Source organism: Neopelma chrysocephalum, unplaced genomic scaffold (genome assembly GCF_003984885.1).
Source record: "Neopelma chrysocephalum unplaced genomic scaffold, ASM398488v2 Primary Assembly neopelma1_25, whole genome shotgun sequence".
Taxonomy (NCBI): Eukaryota; Metazoa; Chordata; class Aves; order Passeriformes; family Pipridae; genus Neopelma; species Neopelma chrysocephalum.
The window spans coordinates 36,104,193-36,125,321 of record NW_020897694.1 but is presented as its reverse complement, the minus strand read 5'-3'; the positions used below and the strand labels follow the sequence as shown (position 1 = coordinate 36,125,321).

At 40.2% G+C, this 21,129-nt stretch overlaps 1 protein-coding gene across 4 annotated transcripts in view; it reads left to right on the top strand.

Moving 5' to 3' along the window:
* TBC1D8 (TBC1 domain family member 8) overlaps positions 1-21,129 on the top strand; it is a 50,837-nt gene that overhangs the window by 18,203 nt on the left and 11,505 nt on the right. For all 4 annotated transcript variants that reach the window (XM_027674919.1, XM_027674920.1, XM_027674921.1 and 1 more), the window contains exons 3-11: positions 1,657-1,775; positions 3,506-3,734; positions 7,419-7,659; positions 14,950-15,157; positions 16,322-16,516; positions 17,763-17,945; positions 18,336-18,486; positions 19,546-19,760; positions 20,452-20,569. In XM_027674919.1, coding sequence (XP_027530720.1) covers positions 1,657-1,775; positions 3,506-3,734; positions 7,419-7,659; positions 14,950-15,157; positions 16,322-16,516; positions 17,763-17,945; positions 18,336-18,486; positions 19,546-19,760; positions 20,452-20,569 — 1,659 coding nt within the window. The remainder of the gene's footprint in view (positions 1-1,656; positions 1,776-3,505; positions 3,735-7,418; positions 7,660-14,949; positions 15,158-16,321; positions 16,517-17,762; positions 17,946-18,335; positions 18,487-19,545; positions 19,761-20,451; positions 20,570-21,129) is intronic.

The following is a 21,129-nucleotide window of genomic DNA, read 5'->3' as shown; positions in this document are numbered from 1 at the left end:
GAAATGGAAATCAGAAATGAAGAAAGGACCCAAAAAGCTGAGGAGCTGGCCTGACCGAAGGAAAGGGGCAAAAAGATCTTTCTGTATTTGAGTGGAATCCCTGGAGGCAGGAAGGAAAGATTGCAGTAGCCCCCATGGGATATAACCACTGCCAGCACCCAGGTTCAGAGCAGTCCCAGCAGTGTGGATGCTGCTCTGAAAGGCATCTTGCTCATGGCTTATTTCACCAGAAGCAACCTGACAGCTCTCTCATAGAGTTGGTATCTTTTAGATTGCTCAGAAGTAAAAATTCGACTCAGTATTTGCTTTTTGCAGCCATTTCAGTATAAAATTACTGTTATTGATATAATTTGTTTTCTTTACCTACAGGACATTTAAGTGTCTTTTCTTTCATGATTGGTTTTTTTTTTAATTTGACCTTGATTAATGATATTTATGAAGTTCCATTACAAGACCTTCCTGTCAGGGATGTTAAAACTTGGAAAGTTTCCCTGCCAGTTGGCATCCTGCATGGAAAACAGAGCAGAGGAAAGTGGAAAATCCTTGCTTAGATTTATCTTTTTTTATTGTTGTTGTTGTGAGGCAACGTGATGTATCTCTGATATACACACAAAACAAATCTTGAGATAATGGGTCTTCTATTTGAAATTAATTTTATTATTATATTCATCTGTGATTTGTTTGTCTCTTACATCCAACAACTTCTCTTCTTTCTTCCACTAGAAAGGCACTAGGAGAGGAAACTATTGCTGCCTTTACTTTTTTTACCTGTAACGTTTAGTCACTGACCAGTAAGATCTGGAGGGGCCAGGTTTTCCCCTGATGGCCCTGTGTGGTGCCCGTCTTGTTCTATACTTTTCTGTCATTGTGTCATGCACAGACAATTCAGTTTCAAGTAGAAAGAGCCAAAGCAAATAGTTAGTGAGTGAAATATTATTTCTGGAGTTAATGTGAACACATTACATTTAAAAGAACAACAAAACTCTCACATAAATCTTTAGAGAAAGAAGCTTTAAAGATTTGAAAATCTATATTTTTCAAAGATTTCTATTTGCTGTATTTCTTCCCCAAACGGCAGAAATGTGCTCTTGTAGAACCCTTAGGTGTTGCTGAACCAAACTCTTTTATTTTAAAGTACTTTATTGATTATAGAGAGCTTTTGAAATAAAATGTAGATTATATGTGTTCCTCTGAAAGGGTGTGCACGTCTGTGTGGGGTGTGTATATGCATGTGCGTATTGAGGGAGGGAGACAGGAAGATCAAGGACTTTTGGGAACAGGGCATAAATCAAAGGTTTCCAGTGGCTGCTTAAGGAACGTCACGTCAGAATAAGCTGCAGTTTAGCAGCTCAGGATGAAGTTTTGCTGTTTTTTCTGCTCTGACTTTTAATGCAGCATTTGCTGGCTGAGAGCATTCGAGAAGATAAAACTAAAAGTACTAAAACTAATTCTCTAAAACAAAGAGGGTTTTGTTTTTCTCTAACTATATTGCCATGAGTGAGACCTTTTTGACCTGTTTGCTACTAAGAATTCTGAGGTTGAAAGTTCAGTTTCTCATAATGAATTTATGAAATAGTGCATTTTATTATTTTTTTTTCTTCCTTGCAATTTTATTTTGTAGGATTAGTTTCAATACACTATTTTTTTCTTTTCTAGGTGCCACTGCAGAGGAAATAAACCAGCACTGGGAATGGCTGGAACAAAACTTGCTCCATACTTTGTCTGTGTTTGACAATAAAGAAGATATTGTTAGTTTTGTCAAAGGGAAGGTGAAGGTAAGGAAACTGTCTCACTTTCACCCTTCCCTGCCCAATTACATATCGTCTATTAGAAGTAATGTTATGAAGTTGTTGTCATTCATAATTGGTTTTGACCATCTAAACATTATTAGTTTTCTGTGTGGCTCTTGTGCCTGATGTGGCCAGCATCTGTGCATCTGTACTCACGTTTTCTTGGACACAGCTCAAAACTGAAGTATCTAATTTAGTCTTTATCCCACTTGTCCCTTTCCAGCTTCACTATTCTCTCCCCTGTGATACGCAGCCGAGCTGTCTTCAGCATCTGTTTTCAGTTCCTCCGTCTCTCCAAAACATTATGTTAAATACTTTCCCTTCCTGTATCTCAGCTTTTCCTCCTTGCTGTGTTTCTCCTCCTATCCTACGTGTTTTTCCTCACTTTAACCCATCAGTTTCTCCTGCCCATTTACACACATCTGTCCCTCTTGATGGGGCTCAGTGGTGACATCAGGTGATAGCCACGGGGCCTGAATCTACACACCCGTGTGGGTGCCACCTGAGTCCCTGCAGCACAGGGACAGGAGAAAAGGCCCTTGCGCAAAAGCACCTGCATCGTCAGGATCTGGCTTTGCAGAATGTTGGAGTCGTGGCCAGGCACATGAAGCTGCTGGCTGACCACAGGGTTGGAGAAATGAGCATTCATTTGGACAGCTAAAGAATTTTAAAAGTAAGGGAATTTTGTGACCGTAGACCAGATTTAAAATAATAATGGCATATGGGTTAAAACTTAGATAGCCTGGTGTTCTGAGCTCTGCTCCAAGAACAGCGTGGTGATGGCTGGTGGGGTTATGGGTTCACTGGTGACTGCTGTGCCTCAGGTCCCGCTGCAAGCCTTTCCTTGCTAAGAGTTTTAGTGGGATGCTCTTCCCCCCATAGCCCCTCTTCTGGTTTGGAACTTCATAGGAAGATAATGCTTTTGGTGAATTTCAACCCTGCTGCTGTGATCTCAGTGGGCTCAGAATCTGGGGAGGAAGGGTACAGTGGCAAAACATCACTGCACAAATCCTAGTTTTTGTCCTATTTTCTTTAAAAAAAGGCATTTTGTCTTAGACACACTGAAAGGACCAAGTACAATCTCTCTTCATAACACTGTGGCAGCCTGTTACCTAACATAGCACATATTTAAAATTCTTCAGGTTTCGTTACTTAATGTGAAGTCCAGGTTTTGGACCCTTGTACCTGCTGTAGTCTTTTGGTGTATTAGGACTGCTTGGTAATTGCAACTCCTTTGTTGTAATACCACTATTAAAAATTTGAAATCTTAATTATATTTATGTAGATGTTCTTGAAACCATATTTTTAATGGTTCCAAGCATCTCTCAAGTTAGTGACACATCTGACTGCATTGCTTCTTCATACGTATATAGTACTGGTCAGTGTACACAATTGTTACTCTACTTCTGCTCTGTATATACCAAATAAGAGCAATCGTAAGCCATAGTAGAAGTATAAATATATGGTTCTGCTAGACTCATTGAAAAAAATTTTATATCTAAAAATGGCCCCAGAAATCTTGCTTTGGAAGCATTAAAAATGTATCAGAGATGCAAGCACCAGAAATTTCTCCATATGTGAAAATTGCAAATCAACTTGAATTTCTTTGTGAGAAAGGTTTGCATTATTAAAATTTGAATGGGTAGCTTGTAGCAACTTGCCTGACTGTGAATGCTATAGCTTTATCCTAATACATTGTCTCGCTATGGACTCAGGCACTGATTGCAGAGGAAACAAGCAGCAAGCTCGCTGAGCAGGAGGAAGATCCTGAGAAGTTCCGAGAAGCCCTGGTGAAATTTGAATCCAGATTTAATTTTCCTGATGCAGAGAAGTTGATCACTTATTATTCCTGTTGCTGTTGGAAAGGAAAAGTTCCTCGGCAAGGCTGGCTTTATTTGAGCATCAATCATCTCTGTTTTTATTCCTTCTTCCTGGGCAAAGAATGTAAGTGTAAATGCGTAAGACACCTAATGTTGGGGAGAGATATAAATATAACTACATTTAAAAGCAAGAATAGCCAGAATTGTTATGAAAAGCCTACTTCACCTCTGAAGTTTAGTTTCTGAATTTTTTGTTGTTCAGCTGAAAGATCCCATTGAAGTTTTCACTTCAGTCTTTATGTTTTAATATGAATCCAGTAATAAAAATGACACTGTAAGAGCACACATAGTTGCTATCTGATTCTTTCTTTTTTATTTTTAATGCCGTGGCAAAGTAGCAACAAGCCTCCTACAGGTTCTGAAATAGAGACTTTCAGTGCTGAAAAGGGTGAGTAAGATTAGGTCCTGCATGTGGGGAAGCAGAATCATCACATTGCTGCAGGGCAGCAGGGGAAGGGGCTGGTGGGGCCAGGGATGCCTGAGTCCATGCCTGCCTGAAAATAGCCCAGGAAACATAAAAGGGCTGTGCCCTGGAGAACCAGGTGAAAATTGAGAGCTTTTAAGGAAAAACAACAGCAATTTAGGAATTTGTGTTTCTGAAGTGCAGGAACGTCACAATAAGTGTGTCTTGGGGTTTTTAGACTTTCAGATGATTCAGCAAGTTGTAAGAATTTGGTCATGGTGTTCTGCTATAGAGGAAGGGTTGTGTGATTATGAAAAGCCTGTCAGAATAGGTATTAGAAGGTAAAAATGAAAGTAACTGACATAAGATAGTAAAAATGAATGTAGCCATATAAACTCTATAGCGTTTCTCTGTTTAGTAAGATTGTGCACGAACTGCTAACATTTTAAGTCCTGTTTATCCTGCTGGAACTTCAGCAAGGACAGCAATAGAAACCTATACTGCTATAAATATAGCAACAATTTTCAGTTATAACAATTAGGAAAATTTTGCCATATTCCGTCTGGATTTGATGTTGTGATATAACTGTAGATGAAGTGCATTAATGTAAAGATAAGAAAGATAGTAAATGGTAATTTCCAGGACTTAAAACATACAAAGACATGCTTAGAGTTGGAAGTCCTTTCTTCCCTTATATTATTTCAGGCCAATTATTTTGTCATATCAGCAAAAGGTGGAAGAGTTAGATTTAAAATATGGGTAAGTTTGTTATTCATTATAAAAACAAAAGTCAATTTTTGCTGGGAAGACTAGAATGGAGTCTCTTGATACATACTAAATATCTGAATTCTTGTTTAATCTTGTTGTTTTCTGTTTAAAATAAGTATTATATATATATAAGTATATTTCTGTTTAAAATAAGTATTAAATAATATCCTTTGGCAGTTATTTCTTCCTGCTATGATGGTGAGTATTCTGCCATTAAATCTGAGATAGCCAGTCTGCCAAAGCACGCAAAGCAAAGATGGTACTTATTAATGATAGATAATAGAGGAAGCAGGAGGGAGAGAGAAAAACCCTTTATATTGTTCCAAAAATTTTTTTTATGCAATACCACAGATAATTAAGTGATACTGGAAGTACAACATCACACTGTATTGTTTAAGAAGAAATTTCTTCTCATATCTTTAATAATATTCATTATGAAAATACAGAAAAATAACGCAAACAATTACATGTTTGCACTTTTTATTTTGACCATGGAAAATACACTCTTCGTTCACTGTTGTAGTCTGTTGCATTGCCTTTGTGTTCCCATGCATTCGCATGGGAATGTGAAATAAAAACCTGAATTTTCTTTTGGCTAAACAAACTTCCCTAACTCAGTGGGAAGCATTATATATGCTGAAATGATTCCCACTTCCTTGATTCTTTTAAAGCAGATTACTTCTGTTTCTAGGCTAGTGTTTTGTCATGTTTTTGAAATCTTTGTGTTGCATGGTGTAATCCAGATTTATTATAGTTCTGGTTGTTACTATTTGAGAAGCTGACACTGACTACATGTGGAACAAGTGATTAATTGTCTTTTTTTCAGGTAGAAATCACAAATCTGGTCAAATCTGGTCTTGAAAATATTGCTAAGAAGTCACAATTATTGTGTTCTTCAGGACAGCACAGGGAAAAAACAATATATGAGTTGCAATAAAAATGGTTCTCAATTGTGTTTTTACCTCTGTAAAAATCCCCCCAAATTGTAGACTGAAATCTCTTTACAAAGTGTTAAATCTTCTGCTTCTGGCAAGTCTGTTCCCTTCTTGTTTTATTTGGTGTTGAAAGGACCTGGAATGCAATATCAGAACCTGTTTTCAGCTTCTCATAAAATTAACTTATGGCTTATGTGACTATGAACTCTATGAAACATTTATTCCAGGACAAGTACCCTTTTATCTAAGCCTCAAACTATTTGCAGGATTTCAGAGGCTAAGATGGTCAGATATCTTGAAAGGGTGTGCCAGGGTTTTTTCACATTTTTTAATTAAACTTGTGTTTTTTCTAAAACTTTGAAGACTTAGTACCCTTTATCAGTAGTTTGGGCCCCTTACAGTCTGCTGTGCTGTGTCTACAACCAACACTGTAGAGCCTGTGTGATTCTGACCTGCCTGAACAACAGTGCTATTGCTGCAGCGTTATTTAATCTTTCTTCCCTTGGCTGTGCCGATACAGATGATTTTATGACCATTCACAATAGTCTGTGTGTGTTGACGCAGCTGTACTTTATTTAAGTGAGAAAAAATGTAATCTGCAAATAATCTTGACAGCTGTGGTTCATGTAGTACAGAAAAGTTGCTGAAGGTAGCTCCTTAGGTAATTAATGATCACGGATAAGTGTCGTATACATATGACAATGTTTGTTACTACTGCCTTTTTATTGCTTTATTGGCATCAGGAGACCAGCTGGGGATGTTAGGGGGTGTAGTCTTGGTGTTATTGGCACTGAGAATCCTGGGAAGCTTCCAACAGTTGTTAAGAACAAATTTAATCTTATTTTAAAGTCCTTTTCAGCTTAATTTCTACCCAGAGATTTGTATGAGAGGCAAGTAACATCCTTCAATGGTTATCTAAAATAAGCTGATTCTGTTTACCACTTATATTTTATATGACTTGGCAGCGTTTAAGTATAGAAAACAGAGTCCTGCACTTTTTGTTTTCTATAAATAAGTCTGACTGCAGTTAATGTTTAGGGCAAGATTTGCCTGTGCACCTTTTCAGTATAAAGTAACCAAAATGGCAAGATCCCAATGCCTAGGCAGCTTTTTTTAAAATGTCCTGTTTATAGTAGTAATTACGCTTTATAGAAATCTCCATGTGCAAAAGCTTCCCTTTGGATGGGTTAGCTTTATTTTAAAAGCTGAAATAACTGTGTGTGTAATTGGTTTTCCACCTGCCTGCGACTTTGTTTCTGGGAGATTACTAAGCCTTTTTGTATTATTTTTGTACTCTTGAACTGTTTCTTCTGGTAGTAAGGAAGCAGGCTGCAGAAATGACTTGTGAACGAGTTAGGAGCACAGTGTATGGCAGGTGTTCTGCAAAGGCACAACTCCCCAGTCCAGCATTTCTTGTGAAAATAGTTAAAATTTTGAGGGAGAGATCTGAAAAAGACTTTTAGAGTGGGAGAGATTGAATGTAGAGTCATAACAGGCATTTCAGCATGTGCTTGGTCTTGCCAAAATGCCTCTCTCTCTCCTCTTTGGTTGTATGCATTTCATTCTGAATTTGCTTATTTCCCAAATCTGAAAAATGTAAGCAGAGTTTCCAGCCCACTTTTGCTTTTCTCTCTGATTGCAGTGAAACTTATCATTCCTTGGGTTGAGGTCCAGAAACTGGAAAGAACCTCTAATGTCTTCATGACGGACACAGTCCGTGTCACTACTGCAAATAAGGAGCGTGACTTCTCCACGTTCCTCAACATCGCCGAGGCTTTCAGGATCATGGAGCAACTGGCAGATGTGACGCTCCGAAGGCTACTGGATAATGAGATCTTTGAACTGGATCCAGGCCTACAGGATCCTACTCAGATTACCAAGAGGTAAAAAGCTAAGTTGTTATATGAGCAGAGGCTTGATAGCGGGATTCATGGTTTAGTGTGTTGGCTGGGTTGATTGGACACAAAAGAGATTTTATAATGTATTATGGTATATCCAATAGGTGCATTTCAACTTGTGTGCAAGATACCTTTTTCCATTTTATATTCTTCCCCTAAACAGCACATGGTTTTTTGTTTGTTTGTTTTAAAAGTACCATTCCCTCTAGAATGCGAGATTGCAGCAAGGGATATTTTCCATCTTCCCTGAAGAACAACATTATTATGCTTACAATTTGGGCAATATGTAGGCTTTCCTAGTCTCATCAGGATCATATCTGAAATATGGAATTCCCACTAGTTGGTTGCCATAGCCAATTTATCGAGCAGTTATAGGACTTAAAAAACCCACAGGCAATTGCAACAGATTCATGTGCTATTGTCAGCTCTACCCCATGCATCCCTGAAATGCATCTCTGCATTCCTCTCCCACTACAGAATGCATTGGGCTCTCTGGAAAAGATTGATAGCTATTTTTCTGCCAGTAGCACAATGCACAACTCTGTGTTTTATTTGTTACTGTGAGAGAGGGGAAGGGAAACTGCCCAGAGGAGTTTTAGGTGGGATGGAATAGCGCAAACTGGAATTTGCCTGAGGCATCAAGGTGCTGATTTAAAATACTTCTTTTCTGAATGGGGTGTGAGCGCTTATCTCCTCTTGAGTCATGCCCTTTCCTGCTCTTCCTTCCTCTCCCTCTGCCAGAGGTATGAAGGGAATCACCCAAGTATAGCTTCCCAGCTAAAACATAAGGAATGCATGGTATCATTTCCCAAAAAAGAGTCACATGTCCAGTAGCACTTTTTATTGTTTCTGAGGGGCAGTTTTACAGTGGTGCTGGGTATACATCTCAGCTGAACACTTCTACCAAATTTCGTAATGAAGTTTGAAAAAATGGACGTTCTCTACAATTTCATATGTACACACAGTAAGGAAAATCACTGACACCAGGATTTCATCCATGATGTCATCAAGGAATTAACTTGAGGTAACACAGTGGTGAGCAGCCACGAACATCTTTGCAGCCTTTATTTTTAATAGCCACAGTTCCTTGGAATACAAGGGCTACTGTTGTTTTTACACCATATGTGTAACTGGATGTTGTTAACATTGTAGGCTTTTGGCCCAAGAAGTGTAGGGTATGTACTTTAGCTGATGTAGGATATGGCTGTAATAAGTTGTATCTCAGCCCCTTTCCATGCTTTACCGTTCCACCCTTCTACTGCTTTTGGACTGAAAAGTTAGATGCATGAAGCAAAGAAAGGAAATACAGAGGAGATGTTACAAAAACCTGGGGTGAGGTATTTTCAGCATCTACCGATTTTTAAGTTGTTGTTGTCACTTCCCAAAAGAGTCTTTGAATCAAGGGTACTAACTGAGTGGAAAACTACAAAGAAAGTAAAATTACAGTTGCAAAGAAAAGTATAAGCTTAGTAATATGCTATAATAAGGGGCTCTCAGGAAATCAACTTGTACGTACCTTGTGGCATTTTTGAAAAGTAGTGTGTCGCAATCAAGCGACAGAAACCATCCCACAAATTTATTCAAACAGATTTTCTCCTCTCATTCCTTCCAACCCAAGAAGAAAAAAAAAAAGTTGAGGGACAAAGGAGAAGGAGGGACAAAAATACATTTAACGGAGAGTTCCTGGGCAAGATTGTTCCTAACCTGTTCTGTGACTTGGGATGGCAGAAAGGGAAACATGGAAGATTCTGAAATCCCATTTCCTCTGCATGAATTAGGTAGTGGTTAGATAAGTTGCTGCTTTTGGTGCCCTTTGTCACACTTTTGCAACTACTTTAATATAGGGTGATTAAGCAAGAACCTAGCTTTTGAATAGTGGATAAACTGGTTTTTAGTGCTGACATGTTTTGGGGGGTTTTACTTTTTTTGGTGTGTGAAGTTTTTGTTGCTGCTTTTTTTCTTGAAATCATTGTAGTACTACAAGAACAATGACTCCTCTCAACACTTTCCCCTTAATAATTGTCATTATTAATTCTTGTGCATGATTTGGAAGCAAATAATAGTCTATGAAAATGAAAGCAATAATCCACACGTCATTAGAACTATTCCAGCTCTGTCAAATCAATGAAGTTGCTGTAGATGGCTTTTGTTTGCTTGGCTTTCTTTTGTGAGAGGCTTGTCTCAATATCTTTATTTAAAAAAAATCCATTTTTAGTGCCATCATGGTCTGTATATTCTACATTCTGAAACCCAGAAACTTTTGTTGCCGTTCCTGAGGCTCTTGGAGTCATCTTGCTGAGAGATGGGACTCAAAGAGGCTGTGGGATTAGGCCCACAGTCTGTTACACAAATTATATTATGGCCAGAGTCAAACAAGTTAGTATGCAATTTTCCTTGCTGTTTTATGAAATAAGACTCAGAACAATGGATTACGATGGGATTAATGGCAATTAAGATAATTGCCATAAAAAGCAAAGTAAAGGTCAGGTGTCTGATAACTACAAGTGCCATGTCTTGCAGCCACAGTTATGTGCCATACAATTTTACTGGAACATATGGTAACTATTTTTTCTTTTTTAATAGGAAAGTTGCTAAATCTCTGGTATAGATTTCTTGTACTTCTAATTTCCATCTCTTTCAGCGTGCAAGAATATCCATTGCATTCCTCAAACATAGTGAGAAAATTCTGCAGAGCAGAACCTGCAATTTAAAAGCTTTAGTGCTTGTGTCAGTAAGGTTTCAAAAGTATGATATATTTCTCCAGGCTCTAACCACATCAGTTTCTTTTCTTCTGTCTAACTCTGAATTACCAATGAGAAAGGCAGAGAAGGTTGTTAATGCTGATCTAAGCTGAACGGAAACTGGTTGAAGTACCCTGAGTTGTAAATGTCACTTCAGTCTGCATTAATTCCTTCAGAGAGGGAGTCTGAGAATGCTCTTAATCTTGAGCAACAAGGAGAATGTGACTAGAAAGAACCTCTTTTTGTTGCATCTCCCTGGCAAAAGGTGGGGTTTGGGTTATTTCTGTGTGTCAGTCATGATAGAGGATAGCCTAATGTGTTTTTTAAGGATTTGCAGTAATGAGAGTATTAGGATCCATACTGGTACTTTACTGTTCTGTCATTTAAAAGTCTGAGGTCTAACTTGAATCTTTGGCGTTGCTTTTTGAGTCTGTCACTTCTTGTTCTACCCAGTACTGTTGAAGAGATGTGCTCTCTTTCTTTGGAGCAGTCGTTTGTGTATTTGGAGGTTGATGTGCATCTCCTTTCTCTTTTTTTTTTTAAACTGCACTACCCTATCAGTCCAGATTTTAGCCATTGTGGTCACTCTTCTCTGGACATTCATCACTTATGCCATGAGGTGGCAGGTGTGGGATGGCAGGGTACAGGATTGCCCAAGAAACCCCACCAGTGCTGACCAGGGCAGGAGCAGCATGACTCTCTCTGCAACAGCTCTGGGACTGCCGTGCTGCACCTTGGTGGCCGTGCACTTCTGCAGCCCAGCCCAGTGCTCCTCTTCCTCCTGTGAGCGCGAGGCTGTTCGGTCTTGTTCATCTTGTGATCCCGTGTAACCCCAAGGTCTGTTCTTTTTGCTGTATGTCTCCCTGTAGAGTTGATCTCCATCCTGCATTTGTGCAGCTTATGATGTACAGCTGAAAATACTTGTAATACTTTTTTCCACAACATCCCTGAAATTTATGAATATCAATCTGAATATGATCCTGTTCTTTCATTCATTAGCCTCTACCAACCTCACATCATGTGCAAGTTTAGTAACAACAAGCTCTTGATCCATCATGCAGATTGCTGATGAAGACGTTGAACAGAAGCTAGTTCAGGACAGATTCCCAAGGAATTCCTCTTGATACAATCTTCCAATCTACCAGAAAGCCTTGGAGGGTTGCTTTTTGGGGTACTCTTTTTTTCAACTGGTTTGGTACAACAGTTTTTCACTTCTAGTTTTATTAGTTCCATGAGAGGATATATCAAGACTTTCATAAATTCTGGCTAAAACATTCATTGCGTCTCCTCCATCTACAAGTCTAGTGTTCCTGCTGTGTAAGGGAATGATATTTAGTTTACATGTGTCCTGACAAGTCCATGTTGGCTCTTCTCAGATAACTTCTCCTGGCTTGCTTATAAGAAGCAGTTCTTCCAATAAACAAGACGCATATCATTGGATGTGTTATTTCCAAAATATCTAACTTTCTGGAGTCTGAATAGCAAGAAGAATCTAGTAATTGGTCTCTAAAAGCAAGAGGTCAACCTGTTTAGATTTTAGATAAGCAGCAAGTGACTCAGCAGAGCTGAAATCTTGCCAAGTTGGCTTCTGCTGAATTTAAAGCACAGAAAAACATTTGACAGTGAGGACAGCATTTTAAGTGTCCTGATACTTTTAGGCATTTTGTTAGTCTTGTGTGTTATTTCCTTTAATTTAAAACTCTTGGAAGGAAACGTAGAGGTCATGCACAAGGAGTAATCACAGTTCAGGCTTGCCGTTCACTTTGAAGTGCTGGAGTTGGAGGCAGTCCAGGATCCCATAACATGCAAGCTGGGAGCTGCACTTGGAAAGAACTGCTGAGTTTTCTGAAAAGTAGGGAACAAGGCAGTTGCATCTTCTCACCTTTTATTCTCCTGATGCTTGTGTAAATACTCGGTAAACATTATTTTTACAAAACGATAGCTTTCCTTTTTTTTTCTTAGGTACTGCTCAGTACGCTGCATTTGCTTAAAAACCAAACCAACATGGAAATTGTTAAGTGAGAGTAGAAATTTTCGAACAGATGGGGTGCAAGTAGAAAGTTGCATTTACGTTTGGTGTGGGAGGTTTTGTGAAACTCAAAATGGAAGCTGTGGGACCTGGTAATGTGGACCAGCCACTGCATCATATTTAAACAATTGCCTGTCGCATTTTGGGAGCTAATTTTGTTTGTGGGTTTTTGGGATTTTTTTAACCAACTCTAATTTTGTTTGGCTGTGTTTACGAAGGGAAGCCTTTAAGCCCTAGAATTTGCCTTCCTAACAGGAAATATATTCACAGTGTGCAACTTTCCAATAAAACATCTTGCTTGAGCCCACCGTGGTAGGTGCTGACAGCATGTCATTCCTGTGCTACCATTTTTCAATCCAGGATTCCTCCTTTGGAGGACAGGCTGGCCCCTGTTTTAGCACTTGTTTCAGGGTGCTGACCCTGTGTAGGCCCGTGTCTGAGTCATGGGGGGACAGGCAGTTCCAGGGATATTGAGGTTGGCAGCCTTGCCCTGGTACAGGGTGAGTAGGGGGTGGATGCAGTCCTGGTGAATTTACTTTGATGCAGATGTGGAGAATGTCATTCTTCTTCAACTTAAAATCCTCTGGCTCGTTGTGTGAAAGGCCCTGCACATGGAGCCTGCATCCCCGAGAGATGCAGCCAAGTCTTGAAAACTCAGAAGCTTCAGATTTTGGAGCATTAGAAACAGTCAGCTCTTAAATAGCAGACAACCTGTGCCTCAGCAGAAGTCTCACTCTTCTGTATAATGCCTCTTTTCATATAGAGGTCTAGAAATCTTCACAGCCAAGTAGATGCAGGGAGGGAGGGTCTTACCTTCTCAGCACAATAACAGGAGAGCACAGCTCTACCCAGACCTGACTGCAGATGCTATCAGCAGCATTCATCTGTGCGGTGCAGAAATGGAAAATATTTTAGTGGTGAGTTAACTAGGAGGCATATCCTGATCCAGCTTTGTCACAATAGCAGATCGCTGCGGGCACTTATCAGAGTTGCTCTTGCTGTGGAATTTTAACTCAGGAGCAACCTTTTTGTCTTCCTTCACAAAGAGAGTTTCTCTTTGTTCTCTGTGAAAAAACAGGAGACTGTTTGTCTGTTTTCTTTGGATAATATTATTAAGGAAGATAATGTTTGAGAAGGAAACAGCAGCTGAACGCTGGTTGAGCTCATTCTGTCTTTTCTGTTGCTTGCAGATACAGATCCTCCCTTCTCAGGTCTCAGTTTGTTCTGGGTTGTCTTCCTCCCTGTTTCTCATGGCTTTTTTTTTCTATGGATTAAACTAAAATGAGAAAAACCCCAAACAAACAAATTGATTTACTTCCTGAAGCAGAGGCTGCATTTGTCTCAGCTCATTTTTTAACACCAGGGTTGGGGTAGGGGGAAGGTGTCTGCAGAAGAAGAGGGTGAAGGAAGGAGTGGAGAGGGGATTTACAGCACTAAGGTACCACTCCCTGTTATGCTTCAGCCCATGTTTTAAATTCTTTCAATGGCACAAAGTCAAGCTTTTTTTTTTCCCTTTTCTTTTCCCTAAGGTGAATTATGTTTGGAAAAAATTTACTTGTAGTAAAGAAAATGATAGAATTTAAGCCCTAACGTTTCTGAAGCTGCTGTTGGTGAGCTAATAGCCATGGCCTGTTTATAATGCAATTGCATAGCTCTCTCAATTACTGCAGGCTTCTTCGTTAAAAAAGGAGAAGAAAAAAAAATCTCCAAAACCAAATCTGTATAACTGTAGCTCAGTAATGAAACTTTCAGTTATGTAAACTTTTTTTCCCCAAATAAATGTGGATGGGTGAGTGGAAGGAAGTCACATCCAAACGGTGTGTGGTTGGTGCTGTTATTCACAACTGAGTCTGTAAGTGACCTGAAACTGTTTTGCATTTTACAACTGTTCTGAGGGCTCTCAGAGGCTGATACCTCTGCAAATCAAGGTTTCCATGATGTAACTGCCACCATCATTACTTCTTCTGTTACTGACCGCTTTGGAAGTACTCACAGAGCAAATGCATTACTTTTGGGTGCAGGTGCAAGTCCCTGGGATGATGCTAGTGGGAAGGGAAAAAAGGAACTTTAGGCTAATCTCCCTTGCTTGATGTATGTTCATCAGATGAAAGATTTAATTATCTCCTGGGCATTGAAATTTGTAACTCTTTGAGCCTGGAAAGTCATACAGCAGCCACAGAAAATGCATGGTTAAATAATAATTTAAAAAACAAACAAACAAACCAACAAAACAACTGATTTAAATTAATGTCCTTTCCTTTCCTAGTTACTACACTAGTTTTTTTTGACCTTATTCTTAAACAAGCAATTATTGATAATGTTTTTCTTTAGTATTTCAAAGTTGGCCTTTTAGCAATCTGTTCACATAGGCACTGAAGATTGCTGTGCACAGTGTTTTTATTCTGTATCCCTCGCTCTTGATGAGGCCAACAAGAAAAGCAAACCTTGCACTGTATGTTCTGCCTTTCAAGATCTTGTGATTCATTCTTACTGCTTTTTCTTCAGGGATCTTGAAGCCAGAGCACAGAATGAATTCTTTCGGGCCTTCTTCAGATTGCCAAGGAAGGAGAAGCTGCATAAAGTTGTAGACTGTTCTCTCTGGACGCCGTTTAGTCGCTGTCACACAGCGGGAAGGATGTACACTTCCGACAGTTATATCTGTTTTGCTAGCAAAGAAAATGGCTGCTGCAATGTTATCATCCCACTTAGAGAGGTAGAGTTATTTGTTTGTTTCATTTTGGGTCTTTATCTCCCTTTTTCTTCCCTAAGCCTCCACTGTCACTTGACTTATCTGCAAAGTATTGTTTGATGAAAAAGAGTAGGATGCTTGTGTGTATCATGCCTACAGGATTGTGGTACAGCTTGTTCTGGGTCTCGTTAAAAATACGGGTAATTCAACATGATCCTCAAAGTGAAGTATGGACAGGTAATGCAGCAGGACAGAGCACTTGCACAAGCAGAATCTGCTCGGCCCAAGACTTGGACAGGGTCCCCCTCCCAACTCCACAAACACATATGTCCAGCTTGATGTTGATGGAGACCAGCTTGGACCATTCCAGCAATGTAAAAGCATCCTTGCCTAGGATCAACGCTTAAAAGTGTTGAAACTCTCCCTCCGTAGACAACCTCTAACAAACCTGTTGACACTTTTCAAAGCTGTAGGGCAGAGAGAAAAAGGGGATGTTCTGGATGCGGTAATGAGGTAACAAATTTACATGAAATCAAAGATGTATTTAAGTGGAGGGAGAGCACATGGGAAGGTGGTGGGAGTAGAAGAGGAGACAGAAGCTGTTGGCTAACATCTGCCTGATCTGCTGTGGATACAATGTTGTTATGATCTCCTAATTAAAGCTTTCCTTTCATCCTCGACTAATAACAGAGTAACATCCAAATCATATCCTAGCTGTAGCAACTTACCTTCCACTGTTATAAAAACAGAAAACAATAAGAGTGTTATATACTTAATCAGAAATAATAAAACAGCTGTTTCTCCCTATCTTCAAAGGTGTGAAAGTAAATTTCTTCCTTCATACCCCAGAATTTGATCAAGTTGATCCTTTTATAGATCTTTTTTTAATCATACACCTCTTTCTTATCTTTCCCCTCAGTTTACTGTCCAGAACTGGGCTGCAAAGTCATTTATTAAAAAAAAGGCATGTGGGATACTTTTTGGTATCTGCTTTGAGCATGTAAAGAGACCATGAACTTCAGGTGGTAGGATGTGTTTGATCAAGGAAAACCAGTATGAATAACCACATTTAAAGCATACATCATGCATATGAATGCTGTGTTTGTACGTTTTGGTACATGTAGAATATTTGAAGATGTTTCTGTGAATGTGGTGCCAAATGTGTTTTCTATAATGTTTCTGGAAAAGGTAATCAGTATAGAGAAGATGGAGGACACAAGCCTTCTCCCTAACCCCATCATTGTTAGCATAAGGAGCAAGACAGCATTTCAGTTCATTGAGCTGAAGGACCGGGATACTTTGGTGGAGAACCTGCTGCAGAGGCTAAAAGAAGTGAATTCCATCAACCCAGTGCACTGCAACAACTTGAAAAATAACAGTCAGGTACTGATCTTTCCTCTTCCTTTTCCTCTCCCACCTTTCCCCCCTGTCATTCCTTTCCCCCTTTTTCTCCATTCCATTAGTTCATTATCCTGCCTTCCTTGGGGGATTGATCTTGAGCCAGTGCTATCTGATGCCTTCTTTAAAGACCTGCCTGGTGGGATGGAGCACACCCTCAGCAAGGTTGTGATTGACACACAAGCAGTGAATATGGTGGGCAGCAGGGCTGCCCTTCAGAGGGACCTCAGCAATAGGGAGGAATGGGCTGATAGAGACCTTGTGAAGTTCAACAAAAGCAAATGTGAAACCTGACAAAGTAGCCCTATGTGACAGGAGGGGCTGGGGACTGGCTGGCTGGAGAACAGCCATGTGGAAAAGGTGAGGGTCTCATGGTGGACAACAAGTCGAGCTTATAAGTCAGCAGTGTGCTCTTACAGTACTGAGGGTCAACACTGTATCAGGTTGTACTAGGAGGGTTGTAACCAGCAGGTCACAGGATGTCACTATTCCCTTTTATTCAGCACTTCTGAAGCTGATCTGGAGTATTGTGTCCACTGCACAAGAAAAGCACTGACAAATTGGAGTAACTCTAATGAAGGGCTACAAGACTGGATGGAGTTACCTGCTTTACTAGGAGAGGTTGAGAGAGCAGGGCTTCTTCAGCCAGTCTGCCGCTAGATAGTGGGGAGTTAGAAGATGGAGGCAGACTCATCTTTGATGCACTAGCTGAAAGATGAGCAGCCACAGCCTCAAGATGCAGCAAGGGAAAATCTGAATGGATAAAAAGAGAAAGATTTCCCCTCAGGGGTGGGCAGAGCTGGACCAGGCTGCCCAGAGGAGCTGTGGACTCTACTTTCCTGGAGCTACTCAACTTGACTGAGCACAGACCCCAGCAACCAGATCTGAGAGCTCCTGCTTTGAGCAGGGGATTGAAAAAGATGGTCCTCTCCAACCTAAATTGTTCTCCGATTCTGTCTTTCAAATCCTAATAGTAAAAGACTTGTTTGGTAGCTTGTCATGAAGGACTTAGCATTTGCTAACAACTTTTGGTTTAAAGTACCAACCCTTTTCCTAACATGCAAATGAACAATAATTTGTATAAAGTCTTGAGTAAGACCTTTCCTCCTGAAATGTGTGAAAGGTTTTAATGCAAAAGGCAAAGAGTAACCCAGCTCTGTGTCTTGAGGACAGTTGAGGATGTAGTTCTTAGCCTCTCTTCAGTCATTACCGCTTTGATTCTGCATTGCAGAACAGTCTTGCTTTTGGATCCATGTGTGTGCTGAGGGATGGTGATTCTGCACATCTGGGAACAGAGGCTTCACAAAGGAAGGAGAGAAGTGAATGTGAAAAGGAGAACAGTTACTTGCTCAATGCAGAAGCACTAAGGTCAGACTTTCATCAGTCAGGAATATCAGGCCTTGATTTTGGAAAGGTATGTAACATTTGGGGGAAGCTGTAGGTGTTTTAGGGGTTTTTTTGTTTTTAAAAAAGCTGAGGTTATGTTCAGAAAGATACACATTTTTAGTAAAACGCACTCTGTATTGGTTGGAGAAGTTAGATATGAGATAACAGCTTTTTATTTGCTTGAATTTTTTTCTTCTCCCTCTGCCCCCATTTTGTTCTGGTGAATATTTATAGTTTTTCTCTCTGTGTGGTGAATTGGATATGCAAAATGGGGAAAGTTGTAGTCCCTAGGGCAGGCTTCCCATTTCCATTGGTAATGGAAACACCTTGCAGAATTTCTAATATGTAAAATGTTTTTGTTTATCAATTCTCACATGCACATGATTTGTTCTTCTAAAATATATCTTCTTGTTCCCAGTCTAGGGAGCAAATCAAAGAAAGCCTGTGGGATGACCACTTTGTAGAATACGGCAGAACTGTGTGCATGTTTCGCACAGAGAAGATCAGAAAACTTGTTGCTATGGGAATTCCTGAATCCTTAAGAGGCAAACTCTGGCTGCTTTTCTCAGGTGGGCATGCTTAGAAATGTTGGCTGTAGGCATCATCTGATTCTGGACATGGCAAAACATTTAGGCAAGAAATCTCCCAAGGGCAATTAAATGTCCTTTACATGGATCTTGTGATACTACATACAGAAGAGAGATGATCTGAAATAATAAATGCAAAGACGTACCTAGGTAAATCTGTAAAAATTTTGTCTTAGGATGACATCATATGATGTGCAGAAGAATCAAAATAACATCTTTGTAATCTATGTAATTTAAAATTAGCATTGTGTTTTCATAAAACAGTGTTCATCTTCAAGCAGTAATTAGATTGTAGCATAAATATTGATTTAACCCTAGAGAAATCAAATTATTGCAAAATAACGACATCTTAAAGTCTACAGTCCTGCTCCTGCTTCTTGTTGAATGTTGGCAGGGCTTACAGAAACTGGAGACGGAAAGAACAACTCATTTCATTGACAGATCTGGCAGAGCCAGAATGTGCTTACAATATGATCTCAAGTTTAGTCACTAGTCCAATATATGACATGTTCAGACATTTGTAAAAAGTGGAGCTTTTCCTCCTTGGAGGATGTGAACACCACTGAATACATTTCTCCCAGTAATATGTGTGTCTGATGAGGCACTGGAACAGGTTGCCCAGGGAAATTGTGGATGCCCCGTCCCTGGAATTGTTTAAGGCCAGGCTGGATGGGGCTTTAAGCAGCCTGGTCTTGTGGAAGGTGTCCCTGCCCACATCAGAGGGGTTGGAATGTGATCTTTAAGGTCCCTTCCAATGCAAACCATTCTATGATTCTGTAATACTTTCTGCTGGACAAGTCTTTTGCTTACTTAAGGTGTTTTGTATGATGTTTTGTCATGTAAGGTTTGCTAATGCTTATTTTGTTTTCAAGACATATATTCTGCTAGGATTTTATCCCCCTGGAAATTTCAGTAAATTCGCAGACCTTGGGGAAAACCATCTTACTTAGATCCTTTTGAGCAATAATTCCCACAACACTAAGTTTGCCGTTGTCCTAATCCATGCCTGTCTTCCTCTGTCTCTCTCCCCCCTGCTCTCAGATGCCGAGACAGATCTTGCCTCCCATCCCGGGTACTACGTACATTTGGTGGAGGCATCCATGGGCAAGTGCTGTATGGCGACAGAGGAGATCGAGCGCGACCTCCACCGCTCACTGCCAGAGCACCCCGCCTTCCAGAGTGAGACAGGGATCGCTGCCCTCAGAAGGGTGCTCACAGCATATGCACACAGGAACCCCAAAATAGGATACTGCCAGGTGAGAAATTCCTAGGGGTATAACACTCACTGCTTTTTTTTTTTCTCCTTCTCTCCACTCTCTGCTTTATTGTCCTGTTGGGAGTATTTTTAATGGTGCTTTTGGTAAATAAGGTCCCTTTAGGGAAAAAAATGTTTCTGATGCTTTTGTTTGTTCAAAAGTGCATTTCTTGCACTTGGAGGCAGTACAGAGCAAATTGGCCTGCAGAGATGAAGTTCGTGTAGTGCACTGAGGCAGAGGCTTCGTGGACCTTTCTGCCACTGTCTTCCAAAACTGATGATAAATGGTGAAAATACTTTGTCCAGCTGGCCGGCTAAAATAACTTTAATTTCTGTGGAGCTCCCTGAATTCTCATTAACATCAGACCAGTCCTGATACAGAAAGTGGGGGGGTGAAAGCAGCACCCAGAACATTTTGCACTGTCAGTTACGTGCTTTTTATTTGGGCAAATCCTATACTGTGCTTTTCTCCATTGTTTCCTGTTGCTCTTATGAAAAACAGTATACATAGGCTTGAAAAACTTGTTATGCCTTTGGGTTGCAATTATGTATTTGCTGTCTATGTCTCTTTTTCTTTCTGGTTTATTTTTTTAGTTGTTTACATTGTGTTGCGCTACTTTTCTTTCTATAAAAGTAGCCGCAATTGAGCTTTTGTCACTAACAAATCCCATTTTCTTCTTTGCCCTTGTAAGTCTATGAATATTTTGACCTCCGTGTTGCTGTTGTATGCCAAAGAGGAAGAAGCCTTTTGGCTGCTGGTTGCTGTGTGTGAGCGAATGCTGCCGGATTACTTCAACCACCGAGTGATAGGTGAGTTTGTGTCTGTCTTCTTGCAGACTGGGAAGGAGCAGCTGCACTGCACAGGGGTGAGTAAAATGCTCAGGGTCTGCTGAGATCCAAACCCCACAGATGAGGTGGTCCATCTACTTGTGTGGTGTGCAGGGACAGCAGTTCCAGCCAGAGTTGGTTTTGGTTTGAAGGGTTTGAATTGCAAGATCTGTAAATATATTTAACTTTACAGCTTGTCTTTTCCTTTCCTGTTGATCAGAAGGCGGTGACACTTTTGCCTGTCCGGTAAAAATAGAAAAGCTTGCAGGTCTTGGTTAGAGACTTGAGCTGTTTAAGTTGAACCTAGGAAAGATCTGCTCGAGTAGGTATTTGTGATCTGAGCTGTCTGAACTGCCTGGCTGCTGGAGCAATGCAGGTTTGCACCTAAATTAGCTCTTTGTAATGAGGGCTGATACAAAACCCTCTGAATGTGAGATGCTGCATTTAGGAAGTAAGCCCTGTCACTCTGCAGAGCGTGCCATGCACTGCGTGTGCTGCGTCTCCTGCTCTTTGCAGTGCAATTATTTTTAAAACTGTTGTGC